The sequence below is a fragment of the Megalops cyprinoides genome, chromosome 7 (assembly GCF_013368585.1).
Source record: "Megalops cyprinoides isolate fMegCyp1 chromosome 7, fMegCyp1.pri, whole genome shotgun sequence".
Classification (NCBI taxonomy): Eukaryota; Metazoa; Chordata; class Actinopteri; order Elopiformes; family Megalopidae; genus Megalops; species Megalops cyprinoides.
Genome location: NC_050589.1, coordinates 8,280,499 through 8,299,942, shown reverse-complemented (window position 1 = coordinate 8,299,942; position 19,444 = coordinate 8,280,499). Strand labels below are relative to the sequence as shown.

The following is a 19,444-nucleotide window of genomic DNA, read 5'->3' as shown; positions in this document are numbered from 1 at the left end:
TGAGGCTGGTGACTCTGATAAACTTATCCTGTGCAGCAGAGGTAACTCTAGGTCTGCCTTTCCTGTGGCGATCCTCATGAGAGCCCGTTTCATCAACGCGCTTGATGGTTTTTGCCACTGCGCTTGAAGAAACGTTCAAAGTTCTTGAAATCTGTCGGATTGACTGACCTTCATTTCTTAAAGTAATGATGGTCTGTCGTTTCTCTTTGCTAAGCTGAGCTGTTTTTGCCATATTATGGACTACTACAAGCAAAAGTTATGGCCTTCTACCGAACAGGGCTATTTAAGGCCCATCCTACCTATCACAACACAACTGATAGGCATTAACGTGGAATGAATTTCAACAAATTAGAGGCACACATACTAATTAGGATGACATAATCATTGTGGTTCAACATTCTCTAAATTTCACTTAAGTTCTAAATGAAAACTACTTAATGGGGTGCATTTAAATATATATATATTTCTTTTTTTGCATTTAAGCAAAGTCGTTAGTTTAAAATGTCCTTAAGGTAATGGGAAACATTCATTCAGGTGTGTCCAAACTTTTGACTGGTACTGAACACAAGTTCTTTTCCATGTGTCTGATCTAGATGGATTCACTGGAAGATTGTCCACTCACCATCCACCATAACAGGTGTGGACTAAGGTAACTAGCTAATTCTATCCCCAAAAGTATCTGCAAATGCACCCTCTTGGGAGAGGGCTAAAAACCTTGATCTCCAATTGCATGTGTAACTTTAAGATAGAGCAGTCACTTTCATGTGATGAACGTGAGCACGGTGTTAAACCAAGTCAACTCGCTACCTAACCTTAACAATTTGCCCCGGTTTATTGCTGCTTACTTGGCGATACCTTCCTTACCTCCCCAGGCTAACAAAATGTGTGCAGCAAATTGATGATAACCCACAAAAAACAAAGATATGAAATATAGCTTGGTATATATGAAAAACAACCCAGACACGGTCTTTCTCAGTTACAAAAAAAAATACAAATGTGGCGATAAGGTAACTAGCCACTACTGATATCAAAGTGCTCGATTACTAAGTACTTCAGTGTTGGCAAGATACAAAAATCTGGCTACTATGCCTTCATATCAGAATATAGGCACATGCTCTCAAAAACATTAGACTTCTTTTTGGTTGTACGTAATCATGCTCGGTGAGTAACACTAGGTAGCTAGTTAGCAGCTGGAAATCTGGCTTCCTCGTCCCAATACAAATGCCACTGCGGATACCTACAAATTGTCCTCATAAACACAAAATGCTTTTGGGGAAATGCAAATACCGCTAAGGCATTGTGTGCATAGCACAGTCATCTTATCTGCATTTGAACTAAACTACAAAATGGCCGATGTAAGCAAGTTATTACTGGGTGTCAGCCCACATAAAATGGCGTTTATGTTCTTTTAGTACCGCAGCTCATATTAAATTTTCCAATCTAGCTCGTAAACTCAAAATATCAACCGAGGACATTGATTTAAAAATAAAGCACAAGCATTGCTTGGTTAACTTTGTCTGCACGCCACCAAATGGCGAGTTGACAACATCCAGCAGCCAAACTAGCTACCTCGTAAAGTCATTTTTATTAGCAAATGTTACAAGTTTAACGAGCATTAACTCTTCATTTCCGAAATAACTAATCGTATATTTTTGACAGTATAAACTGCTTTATATAAGGTTGCATTGAACCGCTTGATAACCACAGTTAGGTTGATCACAGTGCTAACGTTACCGCGACACAGAACAATATGTCCATTTGCGTGGGGGGTGTCATTTTTGACTTAACATTAACTAAATCAGCTGTGTTGCAAGCGATTTAAAGCAGATTCGTGTTGATCAACAGGGTAGCGTGATAAATCCACTGGTGTGTTCACTTTTTAGTCCTTCCAGGGATAATTCCAACACAAACTGAAGAGGGGAGGAGGTAGAAGACGAAGCTGTTAATTCAATAAAATCCCGAATAGACCAAGCCCGTATCTGTGGGATGGAGGGATTTAGCTAGCGAGGTTAGTCTGATTGTAGGTCCGTTTCAGATTATGTGACAGCCAGGCAGTAAAAGCTCATTGTCCAGCATAAATTCCGAAAAGGAAAAAAAGATTAGCTATCTTTATTACTCCTTTTCAGTGTGTTCAGATTATGGCGATACCAGCAGAAATATGCAGCCTGCAAACGTGTGCAATCTTATTAAAAGAGTGAAAAGCGAACAACTCCGAGTTAACGTAATTCCTCTGTTAGAAGAGCATAGTGATTGTGCATAATTTCCTCAGTAACTGAAGGCTGCTCTTCTTGCGATCCCTTCCATGCGTCTTGCGTTTTCCAGAAATTTCTGCCACTTCGAACCCAGCTGTGGCTCAGTTCCCTGAGCCCGCAGACAGGAAGGCGTGGACAGCGCATGCGCATTGCCTCCACCGCAGCTCCCCTGCTTTGCCGCATTGTGGCGCGTGCGCGGTGAGTGAGTAGTGCGCGCTGGACAGTAGCAGCTTTGTGCGTGCGTGATGTTACGTGGACGTGTGACTCGAAAAGTAGAGCATTTTTACATTGTATTTTTAAAACCGAACACGCACGAAGCCCCAGTCTATCTACTGGGTAAATGGTTGTGTTCATTTTTGTTCATGCAGGTCTTTGGAACATAACCTTGCCAAAGCTGGCTAAAATACCGAATGCAGGTGTTAGTATAAGGTTGCTGGTCGATTTAGCCTAAGTCATTGTATGTTGGGCAGTTGGATGTTGAATGTATAAATATTGCATGCACAAGAATTAACTGTATTTTCTCGTCTCCATACCTGCCTTATGGTGCCTCTTTCCTATTCTTCCTATTCTGCAATATACTTTTCTCTTATTGAACACTTAGTGTGTTTGATGCACATATGCTGCTTTCAGGTCATGTCATCAATAATTAATCTGACCCTGAAAGTGGAACAAAAGAAGGAAGTGAAGAGTATGTAGGTGTTTCTTTCTCAGGTTTCATCAGTTTCTTGAAATTTGTAATGGAGTATCTCCCTAAAGATGTGTGTGTGTGTATGCGTGTGCGTGTGCACAGTTAAGAATACTATGTAGCAGCCATGCTTGGCCAAAATACTACAGCAAGTAATGTAATCATTCATACCTGGAAGAAAAACCTGTTGGTGCTTCCATAATGGGAAATGTCATTGCATTGGAAGGGGAACAGGAAAAAAATTCTGTATGCTTGACTTTGTCTCATAACAAGTGTATATTTTGCCTGTTGTGTTACATAAAATACAAAGCTTTGCAACAAGGTTTGGAAGTGCCTATAGTTTTGCACAAATACAGGGTTTGACTTCTTTTATGTTGTTATTACATTATTAGAGAAATTTACAATGACCACATCTTTCATCTGATTATCTTATGTAATATCATAGAGTCATTCCTACAATGGAGTATGCCCTTCACCAACTCCACTCACGGGCTCAGTCCTAAATCAGCAGCACCCGATAAGTTAAAGGGCCAGAAATTTTCTGAATTTCATGGTACAGTAAACTTGTGAAACAGGTGTTTTAGTGAGGTAGTCTGAATGTTTTATGGCTTAACATTGCCACTAGCTGCAGGGGTACATGCTGCTGTGAGTTTTGCATATGCATATACTAATCAAGCATGTACAGGCCAAATAACCACCTGGCCAAACATGTTAGGTGAACTGTACTCCTTCCAGAGATCCATCTTTCCCTCCTGGGTATGATAAGTTGAAGATTCCACATTTTCCAGTCCAGGGCCACAGCACTGCATCTTCCAGAAGTTTCTGGAAAGCCAGTGTAAAACATGGATTTTTCTGTTGTTAGGCTTAATTAGATATACAGTAGGCAAAAGAGTGAGTGCAGATAAGGCACTGCTCAGTGGACTAGCACAAGAAACTGCTGAGCTAATTTTGAACTGATGTGCCTCATCATGAAATGCACAAAGAATTCTCAGCTGGGGTTCTGAAAGTCCCATCTGTTTCTAATGCAGGAAAGAGTTTACTTTATGCCTCCCCCCTAATCTCTGTTCTGTTTTCTAATTTTAAAGATTGCAACCTGAACCAATCTTAAAGAATTAGGGGACCATGCCACCCACCACAAAAAAACATGTTTTGAGGTTGAGTGTGCTTAGCTGTTTAATTTGATCTGCGTGCTCTCTCCATCACCTTGCATATCTGTGTTTTTGTCCCCTTCTTTTTCTCTCTTGTGCTCTATATCAGAGTGAGCCAGATAAGAATATAATTTGAGACAGGATGCTGAGCAAAAGCTGTGAAACAAGAAATGTGTGCTGGGTAACTTTAATGTGATGTGAGCGCAGGCCTGGGTTCTCTGAATGAAGGCTGCACGCAAGAGTTTGGATCGGCGTCCTTGCAGCAAGAAAGCTGAAGTCTGATTTGACGTAAAAGATCTGAAGCAACCGTGCAAAAGCAGAACACATTGACACCCACTGCATGGACAGTGGAGGTCAAATTCCTTAAAAGGCGATTGTTTTATTTGCAGAATAACCTTACCTAACATTACTGGGACATTTGCTTCATAACTAGCTGAGAGAGGCTGATCATGAGTAATATTTAAACTAATTTAGGAACAATCCAAAATGACTCTGAAATGATGAAAACTAAAAATAGACATAGGTTAAAATTCAGTCAGGAACAACAGCGGGGGGAGTCATCTTAAGTAAAGCGGCACCTTGTGGACCATCGAAACCACGAGACAAAAGATACATGAACTAATTGGTAAATATTTCAAGGAACCTAGTTTCTCAGGTAGTTTGCAAAAATTCCATAATTTAATGCTAGAGGCGAAATAGGCATTGGTAGAGCAGGGAGTTAGCAGGCAAGCTGGACTGTATACATTGACCAGATTGCTTGATACTTGTCCAAGCTGTAGGATATTTTGCCCTTGTGGTGAAACAAAAGTCTGATTAGGTGGCTATTTTTTCTTGGGAAAACTGACAGAGAAGAGACCGTTTAAACACTGGCAGTGAGGCTGAACAGCATTGATAGCAAGCATTAAAAAAAGGTTCATTACAGGGCTGAAGCAATATGGTTCATGTACTGCAGGCTTTTAGTCCAAAGGGGGTGCCTGGGACCAGTATATTCCAGTTTGGTCTGGGTCCAGTTCTGACAGTGGAAAAGCCACATGTCCACCAGTGTGTGTGGCTCTCAGATCTCTTCTGTTTCTTTCTACTCAAAATTAATTTGTAACTGAGTCCCTCTCTCGACCTCTGTGTGTTGATCTGTGATTTTGTAGTGATGAAGATGAGACAAATGGGAGAAGTTAAGACCTATGGGTGGTACCAAGGGCAGACTGAGCGGATAGCTGCAGTTCTGATTCCTGACAGGAATTCTGACTCTGGTGGGTTCTAGAGTTGCCTCCTTGGTGGTTCTGGAATTCTCCCTTAGAGCATTCTCAGCCGAGTTACTGCTGGACCAGTAAGACGTATTCATCATGATGGTGCAGATGCACATAATTATGCATTTACACAGAGGTGCAATCATATATTAAAACTGTAAGTAGTAACTGATAGACACCTTTCTATTTCTCAACATCTCTTTCTCTCTATCTCTTGGCTATTGCTTCTTCAGGTAGAGAGAGAGAGACACACACACACACATAGTGTGACAAAGGAATTCAACCTTTGGTCAGTGATTAGCTGTTCACTTTTTACAGTTGAGGAAGAGCTGTTGATGCTGGAGTGGGAATGAAGGTTAGTGATGGAGGGAATAAGTTAATAAATTGTCAAAGGATTGCCTTTAAATTTAATTTAATTTAGATTTTCTTGAATTTATATCGTACCCTTGATTTTAAGCCAGGCCCTCTGTGGCCTGGGGCTTTATTATTTTAACCTCCTGTTCACTAGTTCACTAGCCAGAAAAAAATGCACCAATTGTCACTTATGTCTGGTGACCTAATAATCCTTAATCATTGAGGAAGTCCTGAGGAGGAAATGGAAATGAATGGGTCACAAATCGTGTGAAACCTCCAACACAATCGGACAACCTCTGTGCTGCAAGCTGGAGACCAACACCAAGAAAACAGGATACACCTCAAGAGAGCCGTTGAAAAATAGCTCAAGATCAGACAGCTGCTGGGGGAGTTATTAACAGCCTATGCAATCCAAGGTGCAAAGGGCCTCTTTAAGCAAGAAGATTACTATTGCTGTTTCACAAAAGATATATGCCTATATGTTTATTGCAGTTTCCATATCTGTCTTGCCAACTTAAGGATTCATATCTGTAGGTTTGCTTCAGTTTTAATATGAACACAGAACAGAACTGCACTGACAATATTTGCTTGTCAACAATTTGTGATCTTTGAGACACGTTTTCTGTAATTACAGAAGATTGTGCACTGAAATTAGCATATCATTTCAAAATAATAATATTAAATAAAAATAACTGAAAAATTATTAATTTTGATTCTTCTACAAAGCGGGCTGTCAGGAGTTTATGTCATACACTTGAGATGGCTGAATTACAATTCTTAGCCTCCAGGGGGTAGACTGAATCCTCCACATATTTCACATTCTTTGTATTGTATCCATGATGATTACAACATGTAATTATTGAAATTATAATATTGATATAATATCACATATATTTTATTCCAAATGGCACTATTCTGAATAATTGCCTAGTATTTATGTCTCCAATCTGTACACAAACTTGTCTGCTCACGTTGATTTTTCCTCTTAATCATCACCCACACTTTGACTTTGTGAACAGCTCTTTTAAGATGAAACTGGAAACCTGGGGGTTCATCCGTTACCCTCCCCACCGGAAAATGGCTTTAGTCTATATCTAAATCTTGCCTAAACCTGCTCATTACTTTTGTGGCATCATTGATAAGACTGTCTATATATATATTAATGTTACTGAAACCAAACTTCTACATACAGTGGTAATGTACAATCCAGATTCCAGGTGAGAACTTAAAAAGACAACTTGGATGTGTATAATAATGAGTATCATGTTTACCTAGAAACATTGGTACAATGGTCAGAGTAAAAGAATTGCTCATTGTTTAGGAGAACAAGTTGAAGACATTTGCTTTCTCCTAGTATGGCAAATGGGTTTTATGTTTACTTGAACAAGATGCCAAATGGTCTCACCTCAATATCTATTTAAAATTACATACCAGGCCATCCCTTGTCAGCTATACATGTCACAGTGCAAAGGCAGTCACTTAGGGGGGAAAACATAAAAAACAAAACACATAAGATATCAAACGAAATTCAAACATCAATAAACTGGAGTGGAATCATTCCAGTCCATGTCTTTGGTTAGTAACTTTGTTGATCCCAAAGCTTAAAAATTTCCAAGTCCTTTGAAATTGCTTTTGGTTTAATTTGCAGATGTAAAGAAGATTTCACATGTACCATTAATATGGTACATGGTATATATGATGATTGTCTGCCATCTTGTCTCTACACCACAGCACAGAAAGTGGTTGCAACTAACCTCTGAGGCAGTCTGCCAGGCCTCCATGAAAGATTAAAGATCACTTAGGTGCAAAATTGTGTTTGAGAAATATATTTGGCTGGCTTAAAATTAATTTGCTAGATTGTATCCAGAGGTAGAAGCAAGATCCTTATGACAAAATAGACCACAAACAGTTCAATTTGCAATAACCACGAAACATGACGATCAGATTGACATGATTTACACCAGAGATCAGCTCACTGATTGATAATTTTGCTGAAGTAGGGTGTACCAAATTCTGTCAACATATACAATACCAGTCTGTAGCAAAGGGCAAGAGCAGTCACCCCACCCAGCCAGGCTCTTTGGCGTTATGGTCAAAGCTGCAGTTTGGTACCCCATAGACCCAGGTTTGAGACTGGGTGGGGTGACTGCTCTTGCCCTTCACTACAAATGGTGTCAGAAGTGGGATGGCTGGCTGCGAGGCCATCGGAGGCGTGCCCAGTGTGTGAGCCGTATGAGGCACGCCCAGGTTAGGTTGACCCTGGTGTGAGGGTCCCCAGAGATGGGTGAAGCACTGGTGAATGGGGCACCCTGGGATGGGAGAAGTACGGCAGGGGAATGCGTGAGGGATGCCTCAGTGTGTGAAGCGCATGGGTGTGCTTCCTGAAGGGGAGGGCAGTGTGACAGAGTGCTGTCACTACGGTTGAGTATATGCTCTGAATGCCATACCAAAGAGCCAGGCTCTTTGGTGTTGTGGTCAAGCTGCAGGGTTGGTACACTGTAGACCTGGGTACAAGGCCGGGTGGGGTGACTGCTCTCACCCTTCAGTACACAGCCAAATGTTTGGACACACCTGGCCATAGAAGGGTTTTTCTTTATTTTTACTGTTTTCCACATCTTAGAACAACAGTAAAGACATGAACACTATGAAATAACACAAACTGAATAATGCAGTGACCAAAAAAGTGTTAAACAAATCTAAAATATCTTACATTTTAGATTCTTCAACATAGCCACCCTTTGCCTTGATAATAGCTTTGCACACTCTTGGCATTATCTCAAGCAGCTCCATCAGGTAGCCATCTGGGATGCTTTTCCAACAGTCTTGAAGGAGTTTCCCACATATGCTAAGCACTTGTTGGCTTTTTCTTCCCTCTCTGGTACAACTCATCCCAAAACATCTCAGCTGGGTTTTTAGGCCAGGTGACTGTGGAGGCCATCCCTCTCCTTCTTTGTCAAATAGCTCTTACACAGCCTGGAGCTGAGTTTTTGGTCATTGTTCTGTTTAAAAACAAACGACGGTCCGAATAAGTGCAAACCAGATGTCACTGAATGCTGCGGTAGCCATGCTGGTTAAGTGTGCCTTCAGTCCTAAATAAATTGGCAACAGTGTCACCAGCAAAGCACCCCCGCACCACCACTTGCTTCACAGTGGGAACCACACATGCAGACATCATCGTTCACCTTCGCTGTATCTCATGAATATGTGTGGTTGAAACAAAACTCTCAAATTTGGACTCAGCATACCAAAGGACAGCTTTCCTTTCCTGAATTGCCACAGTACCTTTGGAGCAATTTTGGCAGGTCGGCCACTCCTGGGAATATTCACCACTACTCCAAGTGTTCTCCATTTGGAGATAATCACTCGCACTGTGGTTTGGTGCAGTCCAAGAACCTTAGAGATGGCTTTGTAACCCTTTCCAGACTGATATAACTCAACAACTTTTTTTCTCAGCTGTTCTGGAATTTCCTTTGATTGTGGCATTGTGTGCCTATAGAAGCTTTGTGGTGACTACTTCTCTCTGACGGTTAAATATATATGCCATTTAAACTCAACAGGACACCTCTACATTTCACTCTAAATGAAAACTACTTGTTGGATTTTAAAAAATGTTTTTATTTAAATTTTTTGTTTTGGAAAGATCCATACATAGGCATCAGGTTCACTTTTTATATTCGTCTAAGAAACAAATTTCAAGCATTTAAGCATGAGTCTTTACATAAAATGTCTTTAAGGCAATGGGAAACATGCATTCAATCAGGTAGGCTATGTCCAAAGTTTTGACTGCTACTGTTCACAAGTTCTTTTCTATGTGTCTGATCTAGATGGATTTACTGGAAGATCGTACACTCGCCAAATACCATAACAGGTGTGTACTAAGGTAACTAGCTAAGTCTATCCCAAAATGTATCTGCAAATGCACCCCCTTGGGAGAGGGCTAAAAAAAACAATTACCTTTGTTTCGCCTGAATGTTACATTAGCTCCAATACATGCAAATATAGATAGACATCTGAATACTGTGCGAGTACATGAAAGCCGTGTAAAATAGACCAATGTTACACAATCTAATCTCAACACGTGTTATGCTGTTGAGGTTGATTACATATCTAACTTTAAGATGGAGCAGTCACTTTCATGTGATGAACGTGAGCACGGTGTTTAGCGAAGTTAACTCGCTACCCAACCTGAACAAGTTGCCCTGGTTTATTGCTGCTTGCTTGGAGATTCCTCCCTAACCTCCCAAAGCTAACAAGATTTGAAAAAACAAAGATATAAAATACAGCTAAATATGAAAAACACAACCCAGATACAGTCTCTCTCAACTGCAAAAAAGACACATTTGGCGATAAGGTAACTAGGTACCACTGATGTCAACGTCCTCGATTATTGATTATTTAAGCTACATTCAGTGCTGGAAAGATCTGGCTAGTGTGTCTTCATAACAGACCATATGCACATGCTCTCAAAACATTAGGCAAGACTTCCTTTTTTTGGTTGTACGTAATCATGCCAGTTAAGTAACACTAGCCAGCTAGTTAGCAGCTGGAAAGCTGGCTTCCACGTCCCAATACAAATGCCACTGGGGTTACATTCTCAAATCGTCCTCATAAACACAAAATGCTTTGGCGGAAAAAATACAAATACCGGCATTGTGTGCATAGTACAGTCATCTTATCTGCATTTGAACTAAACTACAAAATGGCCGATGTAAGCAAGTTATTACTGGGTGTCAGCCCACACAAAATGGCGTTTATGTTCTTTTAGTACCGCAGCTCATATTAAAATTTCCAGTTTGCTCGTAAACTCAAAATATCAACCGAGAACATTGATTTAAAAATAAAGCACAAGCATTAACTTGCTTAGTTTGTTAATTTTCTATGCACGCCATCAAATAGCGAGTTGACAACATCCAGCAGCCAAAATAGTCTCGCTACCTCGCAAAGTCATTTTATTGGCAAACCTTACAAGTCTAGCACGACTAACGAACATTAATTCAGCATTAACTCTTCATTGTCGGGTAACTAATCGTATCTTTTTGACAGTGGCCTATAAACTGCTTTATATAACGTTGCAATGAACCGCTCGCTAACCACAGTTAGGTTGATGACAGTACTAACGTTACCGCGACACAGAACATTATGTCCATTTGCGTGGGGGTGTCATTTTTGACTTAACATTAACTAAATCAGCTGTGTTGCATGCGATTTAAAGCAGATTCGTGTTGATCAACAGGGTATCGTGATAAATCCACTGATGTGTTCACTTTTTAGTCCTTCCAGGGATAATTCCAACACAAACTGAAGAGGGGAGAAGGTAGAAGACGAAGCTGTTAATTCAATAAAATCCCGAATAGACCAAGCCCGTATCTGTGGGATGGAGGGATTTAGCTAGCGAGGTTAGTCTGATTGTAGGTCCATTTCAGATTATGTGACAGCCAGGCAGTAAAAGCTCATTGTCCAGCATAAATTCCGAAAAGAAAAAAAGATTAGCTATCTTTATTACTCCTTTTCAGTGTGTTCAGATTATGGCGATACCAGCAGAAATATGCAGCCTGCAAACGTGTGCAATCTTATTAAATGAGTGAAAGCGAACTCCGAGTTAACGTAATTCCTCTGTTTGAAGAGCATAGTGATTGTGTGTAATTTCCTCAGTGACTGAAAGATGCTCTTCTTGCGATCCCTTCCATACGTCTTGTGTTTTCCAGAAATTTCTGCCACTCGAACCCAGCTGTGGCTCAGTTCCCTGAGCCCGCAGACAGGAAGACGTGGATAGCGCATGCGCATTGCCTCCACCGCAGCTCCCCTGCTTTGCCGCATTGTGGCGCGTGCGCGGTGAGTGAGTAGTGCGCGCTGGACGGTAGCAGCTTTGTAATGTGCGTGCGTGCGTGCGTTATGTTACGTGGACATATGACTCGAAAAGTAGAAACATGCAAGTGGCCTTTGAACATGTTATGTACAGCAGTTTTACATTGTGTTTTTAAAACCCAACACGCACGAAGCCCCAGTCTTATCTACTGGGTAAATGGTTACGATGATTTATGCTCATGCAGGTCTTTCGAGCACAACCTAGCCAAAGCTGGCTAAAATACCGAATACAGGTGGTATTATGAGGTTGCTAGTCGATTTAGCGTAAATCATTGTATGTTGGACACCTGGATCGAATGTATAAATATTGCATGCACAAGAATTAACTGTATTTTCTGGTCTCCACACCTGCCTTGTGGTCCCTCTTTCTTATTCTTCCTATTCTGCAATATACTTTTCTCTTATTCAACACTTAGTGTGTTTGATGCACATATGCTGCTTTCAGGTCATGTCATCAATAATTAATCTGACCCTGAAAATGGAACAAAAGTAGCAAGTGGAGAGTATGTAGGTGTTTCTTTCTCAGGTTTAATCAGTTTCTTGAAATTTGTAATGGAATATCTCCCTAAAGACAAGTATGTGTGTGGGTGTGTATGTGCGCCTGCGTGAGTTCAGTTAATTATGCTACGTACCAGCCTTACTTGACCAACTTGGTTCAAATGACCAATGCCTGGAACACAGCTTTTCATCAGGATCAAAAAACTGAAAAGGGACTGTGAAAGATGTATATAATAGAAAGACAGGGAAAACATATTTTTTTAGAACTGATTGTCTCATTTTCTTAAATAAACGTGTGAATGGTGAGTATACATTATAAATGTATCATCTCAGCATATTTGAGTAACAAACTCCTTCCTTGTTCATAATGTATGATAAAGTGTGATTATAATTAAAAATGTTGCAATTAAATTTTTTTCCAGACAATTCTAAGATGAATGGTAGTTGGTAAAAGGCTTAGACTGGAGATCAGGGAGGACTTTTTATTTGGGAAAATACACTTATGTTCTATTATGCTGAAAATCACTCTGGATAAGAGTGTCTGCTAAATGCATGTAATGTAATGTAATGTAATGTAATGAAATGAGGACACAGAAACATGTCCACTATTGTTCACCAGAAAATTGGCAAAATACTATAGCAAGCAATGTGAACATTCATACTTTGCAGAAAAACCCATTGGTGTTACCATAATGGGAAAAGCCATTGCGTTGGAGAGGGAACGGTCTCATAACAAGTAAGCTGTTGTGTTCCAGAAAATATAAAATCTGTGCAACAAGTTTTGGAAGTACCTACAGTCTTCCACAAAACTGTGAATACAGGGTTTGATATCTTTTATGTTGTTATATTATTTGGAGAGAAATTTACTATGAGTGCATCTTTCATCTGATTATCATATGTAAGATCACAGAGTCATTCCTACAGTGGAGCATGGCCTCAGTCCTAAAGCAACAGCACCAGATAAGTTAAAGGGCCAGAAATTTCACGGTTTCCTACTTGCTCATTAGGACTAGCTGATAGTGTAGAGACTTGCTGGCTGAGGCTTTTTTTCTGAATTTCATGGTACAGTAAACTTGTGAAACAGGAGTATTAGTGAGGTAGTCTGAATGTTTTATGGCTTAACATTGCCACTAGCTGCAGGGGTACATGCCACTGTGAGTCTTTAGCTACAGTTTAATTCCCACTCATCTACAGCTGTACACATGATTGATAGCCTAATTCCACTTCTAACAAAACTGTCTCAAAATTGTCCACAGAGGTAGATCATTTTTAATGTGGGTACTATTCAAGCATGTACAGGCCAAATAACCACCACCTGGCCAACACGTTTGTTGTTAGTGGCATCTGCACTAGGTGAGACCAAAATCTAAAGCATCTGTCCAGCAACTGGGTGATGTAATTGGCTGCTCATGTGACTGTCTCATGCTTGCACTATAGATTTTCCCTATCCATAAAGGTGAATTTTAGTTTGAAAAATGAGTAGCTCACCAGCATTTCATCCATTTTGCCATGATACCAACATCACACTAGCGTTTTTAGACCTTCAAGGAAAAAAAAACTCAAATCCAAAGACAAAGTATTAAAAAAAGACAAGAAAAACTCACAAATGTATTGATATACCTTCTAAAAAAGTACTGTAACAAAGGGCTGATATGTCACAGTATGTTGCAGTGTCACGTATCTTAACCTCCCTGTGTATGATGTATTCAGCCGATATCACTGGAAATTTTTATCAATTTTGCAACAGTAATTTAAGTTTTTTTTTCCAGAATCATAGGAAGCTGAAGGGCCTGGCTGTCAGTCACCGTAATCCGTCGTTTGACTTTTCATTCACATCTCATTGAAACAACTGTGCCCGTCGCGTGAGCTAAGCATCACCCCGAGCCATAGCTTCACGGCATACACAGACCACGCACGATCTAGAATGTCGAAGAGGTACGGCGATGACAGGAGACAGACTGAAGAAAACGACAAAATACTCAGCAAATATTTTGGATCACTGCAACGAGAATGATCTTTGCACTTGGTGGTTAGCTCCCATGCTGAAAGGCATTCCTTAATCAATGACACTTCTTTCTGCTGGTGCCCGTCATTTTACAATTCAAACTACCTCTGCAGTCTTCTTAAACTGTGCCCTTTCCCCAACCGTACTGGTTTCGGAACACCTTCCTTACACATGCGAATAAAAGCAAGCCTATGTTTGCGCTGAAGATGCTCGCATAGTCAAGAGTGCAGCATCTTTTCGGTAGCTGTCGAAGTAATTTTAGAAAACCACAGGTCGCGTGGTATCGGGGACGCGCCTCAGTCACGGGAACTGGAATACGGCGCGTCCCCGCCAAACGGAGATCGCGCTCCTAGTCAGTGGAGAATCACACACAGCGCAAGAACTAATGGTGGGATCGGGTCGGAGCAAGCTGTCGTTGATCTGTGTACAAAATCTCTCGGCGCTCAATTTGCAACGCGAACACTCAACCGGCAAGGATTAAAACGTGATAAAACATATGTGTATGAACGGGGGACACGAACGCACAGCATGGTTCGGGAAACCAGACACCTATGGGTGGGGAATTTACCCGAAAATGTACGAGAGGAGAAAATTATCGAACATTTCAAACGGTGAGTCAACGTTACAAAAATCAGATTGAAAAACGGGGTAGCTAGCTTGCTAACCTCCAGCGCCGCTGCATGGATGCTTCTCTTTCTCTCGGCGCCTAAGGATGGAAATCTAGCTGGTCATCTAGCCGCTCGCCTCGCCGTGAGAAATGTGCAGTTATATGGATGGAGATTAAGAGAGTGAAATTGGTCTTTACCAGTGTGGATTTTGAAGGCGTTCTTGTGCATGGGGAATATTTCATTTTAATGGTTTACCCAGGTGTGTTGTGGAAATAAAAAAACAGAAGAATGTGTCTTGCTTGCTCGCTAGCTAGCAGCGTACGGGATAACTTGCACAGCTAGCTAACGAGCTCTGTCGAAGAAAAATGTTGGATAACTAGCGAGCTGGCTAGCTAGCTGGCTGTCCACGCATGGCTGCTGGTTCTTGAAAGGGAAGGAAACAGCGAAGAGGTACTGAGCGTGGATGAAACGGGGAGGAATGGTTAGCGAGATAGTTATGCTCAAGATACCTAGCTACGATGGAGCATTTGAAATGTCTGTTTGCTTAAAGCTATCCAGGTTTGAGTCAGCTAAACGTCGTCAGTTCACTTAGATAGCTGTATCTGCCTACCAGTTGATTCAGATAGTTAGCTGGAGAGCTAATTGCTTTTTTTGCGCACACGTGCAGTACAACCACACGTAAGTCCTAAAATGTTGCTAGTCACTGAGATAATTATATAGATCGTTAGCTTGTTAACTAGCTAAGAAAAAATCTTGAATCGTATCGCTAATGACATTTGCTACCCACAGCTAGGTATACGCACAACTTTCTGCTGCTTTTTTACCCTGCCAGGTACTTAGTTCGCTACCGCCAGGAAACTTAAAAAGTGACAGAAAAGGACAGTAGGAAACAAGGTAACACGTCTTGTTTCATTTTCTGTAGCTAACTGGCTGTCTAGCTAAAACACCATTTTTTTGCAGGACGCGCACTTTTGTAACGTTTACGTCACATGTAGCAAACAAAAACAAATTAATTGCAAAATGTTGTATGTAAGTATCTTTGTAGGTAGATTAGCTAGAGATGTTCGTTATTTGATTAGCAAGTACTGCTGTCATTGCCAGTACGTAACTCTTTTAGGATGGTGAACTTACTTGGTGCTAATCAATTGTGGGTGATAAAAATCCTAAAGCTGTTTTTAAGTCACAAAGTACATTTTTGTTAAATTGTGGATATCGGCTAATGCAACTGTAGATCGTAAACGGACTAAGACAGGACCTGTCAACCAAACAAACGGCACAGACCGCCAAAGGCGAAGAATACCAGTTACAAAACAATCTGCAGGTATGTTCCTTGTATGGGGTTGCGCCGATTTGAGGTTCCTTCTCCCAGTATTTTTTTGTGTCTGTGCATCAACAGATATAGTGTCTGCTGTTTTGTTTTCGGGATCATGAAAGATCAGCTATGTCACCGTGATATGCAGCAATGTGCGAATGCACCGTTTTCCTGTCCCGCAGTTATTTATTTTATCGTACACCTGGGAGCGAATCCTATGTTGTGTAGAAGACCAGCGGCACAAAAATATTTACAAGAATTGCAAACGTAAAATTGTGAAGGGTGCATTTTTAGGTGTGTGATTGTGTGAGGGTGATGGGAATGAGTCAAAGAAGGTTGCTTTGGATGAAACACTGCCTGTTTGAACAAACAAGAATCATTTTTGAATACTTGTCAAACTCCCTTTGGGATTTGCAGTTGAACGCCACCTTTAAATGCGCATTTTTTTGTATTGGCGATGGATCTAGACTGTAGGAAATTGCGCTGTTTTTGATAATTATTTGGCTCATAACTGAATTGATTTTTTCTTAAGGCCTACGTTTTGCGTCTTCGTCCCATTATTAATTACATGTATAGGTTGTGGTTGTAAGATTTCCGTGGTTAAAATGCTGTGGATCGGTATAATATGAATCAGTTAGACATCTGTTTTGAATTGTGAGAAATGATATGAAAGGGCCCCTCTCGTCCACAAATCCAGCGTGTGTCTTTGTTTTTGAGGAGGAAATGCTAACAGCGATTACTAACCCCATCTCTTGCATTAAGTTCTGTATGTTTTCGTTGGATATTGAGTTCGCTGACCAGCGCTGTGGCTGGGTGCAGTTTGGCTGTAACGCTGTTGCTCTTGGTTTCCCAGGGTGGGAAAATGTATCCCGCCGACCTGACGAGATTAACTGTTTTGTTGCCATAGTCTGAACTCGAACGTTTTTAGTAGCACGCTCTCAGTCCGACCACAGTGCATGTATGTTGCTTTTTGATGCCAAAGAAAGTTCGATATCCATCAACATAAGCGCTTGTGTTGGAGAAATCGCCGCCTCGGAATCTGAATTGCTGTGGAGTAGCTAGCTACTGTAGGCTATACCATTTATCTCGATGTGCTCGGCGAAGTGAGCCCCCAGAGAATGCATGTTTGATAATATTTTTGCTGAGCATTGTCCGGCGCATGGTGGAATTTTCTTGGTAACGAGGAAATGATCTGTGAATGGACCTCCGTGTCTGTTCGCTTTCTGACAAACGGTAACAATACAACACGCTAAGTATGTGTATAATAAAGAATTTAATTTAACAGTCAAATTGAATGCATTTGTGTGGACGTGGTTTGTCAAACACTTGCCTTTTTCCCAAAACGTATGAATTTACAATTCCCAGTGGCTCCGTCGTTAATGTTGCATTTGGAACGTGAAATAGAGGTGTATGTGCAAATAGGTAGTTTCTCCTTTTCGGGAGTTGTAGTTGCTACTCTTGCCACTCTGGAAGCATTTTCTAAACGGTCAGCACGACTCCATACATTCTATTATTAGAAGGCGTTCCTTGCATATTCTTTCGATATATTCAGCTATAGGATATTTCTTTTTCACAACATTTTCTTGAAACTGCTCGAACGTGAAATGTTTAGATGGTTAGACGATTCGCCTCGGTGTGGCCAAGGACTTTGATGGAGTGCTCAGAGGTAACATAGCTCGCTTCTGGAGGATAATTTGCACAGAGCACTAGCCGTGTGTAGCCGATTCAGTCTCAAATGAGAACAAGTCAAAATGCGAAAGCGTGCCAGCAGAATGCGGGAGCGGAAGGTATTGAAGATGGGGGAAGGGACAGTGAGTAAGCAGTGTGAATGGGTTTGTAAAATGGCGTCGAGGATTGTGGAGTCAGTGTGGGAAACTGTTCTGCCCTTAAACAAACCGCACATATGCAGCAGCACCCCCAAACGACTGCACGCAGAGGCTTATTTTTGAAAGCATGCAATTGTTCCATCGCGGTACATTGTTTCGTACGGTTCGCCCCCCTTCATATGAAGTTCTTAAGGATGCACACATGTTTTTTTTGCCAGCAATGAAAAACCAAGCAAAATACGAGCAGTCATAGATACCCTGCCCTCCCTGTTAATGTTTTGCGGGCGCGACAACCGTGAGACACGTACTTGTAACATTACAGACAAACGCGAAACCCGCATGAAGTCTGCAACTTTGCCTCAAAGCGTAACCCAATTGGACGTCTTTTAAAACGATACATTATAACATAAAGCACTGAGCTAAATCTAATTCTGCTTAACGCTGTCGTTACATGTTGGAGCCACCATTTGGCCGAACCTCAGGGGATAAGCTAAAAAAAATAAATGTTAAATGTTGAAATCAGATGTTCGACTTGGAGAGAATGGGATGGGGTTCGTGGCTGTGCGGTGCGGGGCTCTGCTGCCAGACGTACATAATGTCCCTCCGAAAGGATGCAGAAGCAGAATTTGCTAAACGTCAGTTTTGCAATTGAACAGACTGAAAGAACTGACTCATTTCGTTTTCTCTTTGTAAGCGACGGTAAAGGGGTTGGGAATTCTGTAGAGAAGCTGTCAGTATGTGTTCTTCATTGGAATACACAAATTAAGATATTTTGCCTCGTTTCCATAAATGTTGCTCTTTTCTCAAGTACCCTGGTGTTGGGTTTTCAGTTGGAGTTGCTTGGTTACTGTTGCTTAGTGAAGTTAAGAGATGACACAGAAAATGCGACGGTACTGAATTAACCCTTTATAAAAATGCATCTCGCACTAGCTTTAAAGTCTTGTTAACCTTACGTGTGTTTGCGTGGAGCCATTTTTTTATTAGAACTGGGTCACTAATGATGGTATAAAATGAGGCAACATATTGATTATCAGACCAGACTATTACTCACTTAATCAACAGGATGCTGATACAAGATATGTAGTAAATATGTACTTACTAATTCATTTGGCAGACTGTCTTATTCAGAACCACATATAAAGTCATTAGGAGCAAATGCACAATAAACATATAACGTGAGTACGAAACAACCAGAAACGCAAAAACAAGTATCTAGCTGAAAAACCGCTAAAATTCCAGCATAATTATTAAGCAAGTAATTACTTACGCAATCGCACAGCGCTTAACGTTCAGTGTGTTTATAAGGAGAAAATGAAATGGTAGAAGGGTGGGAGAGGGTGGTCAAAGAACAGCTTCAAGTGTCTGTCTCTGGAATAATGCAATTTTAGATTACCCATGTAATTATTAACAGTCCCAGTAAGTAATATTGGCAATAAATGTTTCTGAATTTTTAATCATTTTGAATAAAAATAAACAAAGGACATACAAATATTTTAATCACGTCGTCGTATGTTTCTTTTGTCAGTATTATAGCGAAACTAGAATATTAGTTTTCTGCGACCTGAGGATGTGTCTTGACTTACAGCAAAATTCCCCACTGGGCTGAAGCCCCGCTCTGAGGATGTTGTTGGTATCAGAGATGCTCAT

The 19,444-nt window shown here is 40.9% G+C and overlaps 1 protein-coding gene across 2 annotated transcripts in view; it reads left to right on the top strand.

The window, feature by feature from the left end:
• The first annotated feature begins 14,385 nt into the window (after nt 1–14,385).
• Nucleotides 14,386–19,444, top strand: part of spen (spen family transcriptional repressor) — a 56,385-nt gene continuing 51,326 nt past the window's right edge. For both annotated transcript variants that reach the window (XM_036533928.1, XM_036533927.1), the window contains exon 1: nt 14,386–14,662. In XM_036533928.1, the coding sequence (XP_036389821.1) occupies nt 14,580–14,662 (83 nt within the window). In that variant the 5' untranslated portion in view covers nt 14,386–14,579. The remainder of the gene's footprint in view (nt 14,663–19,444) is intronic.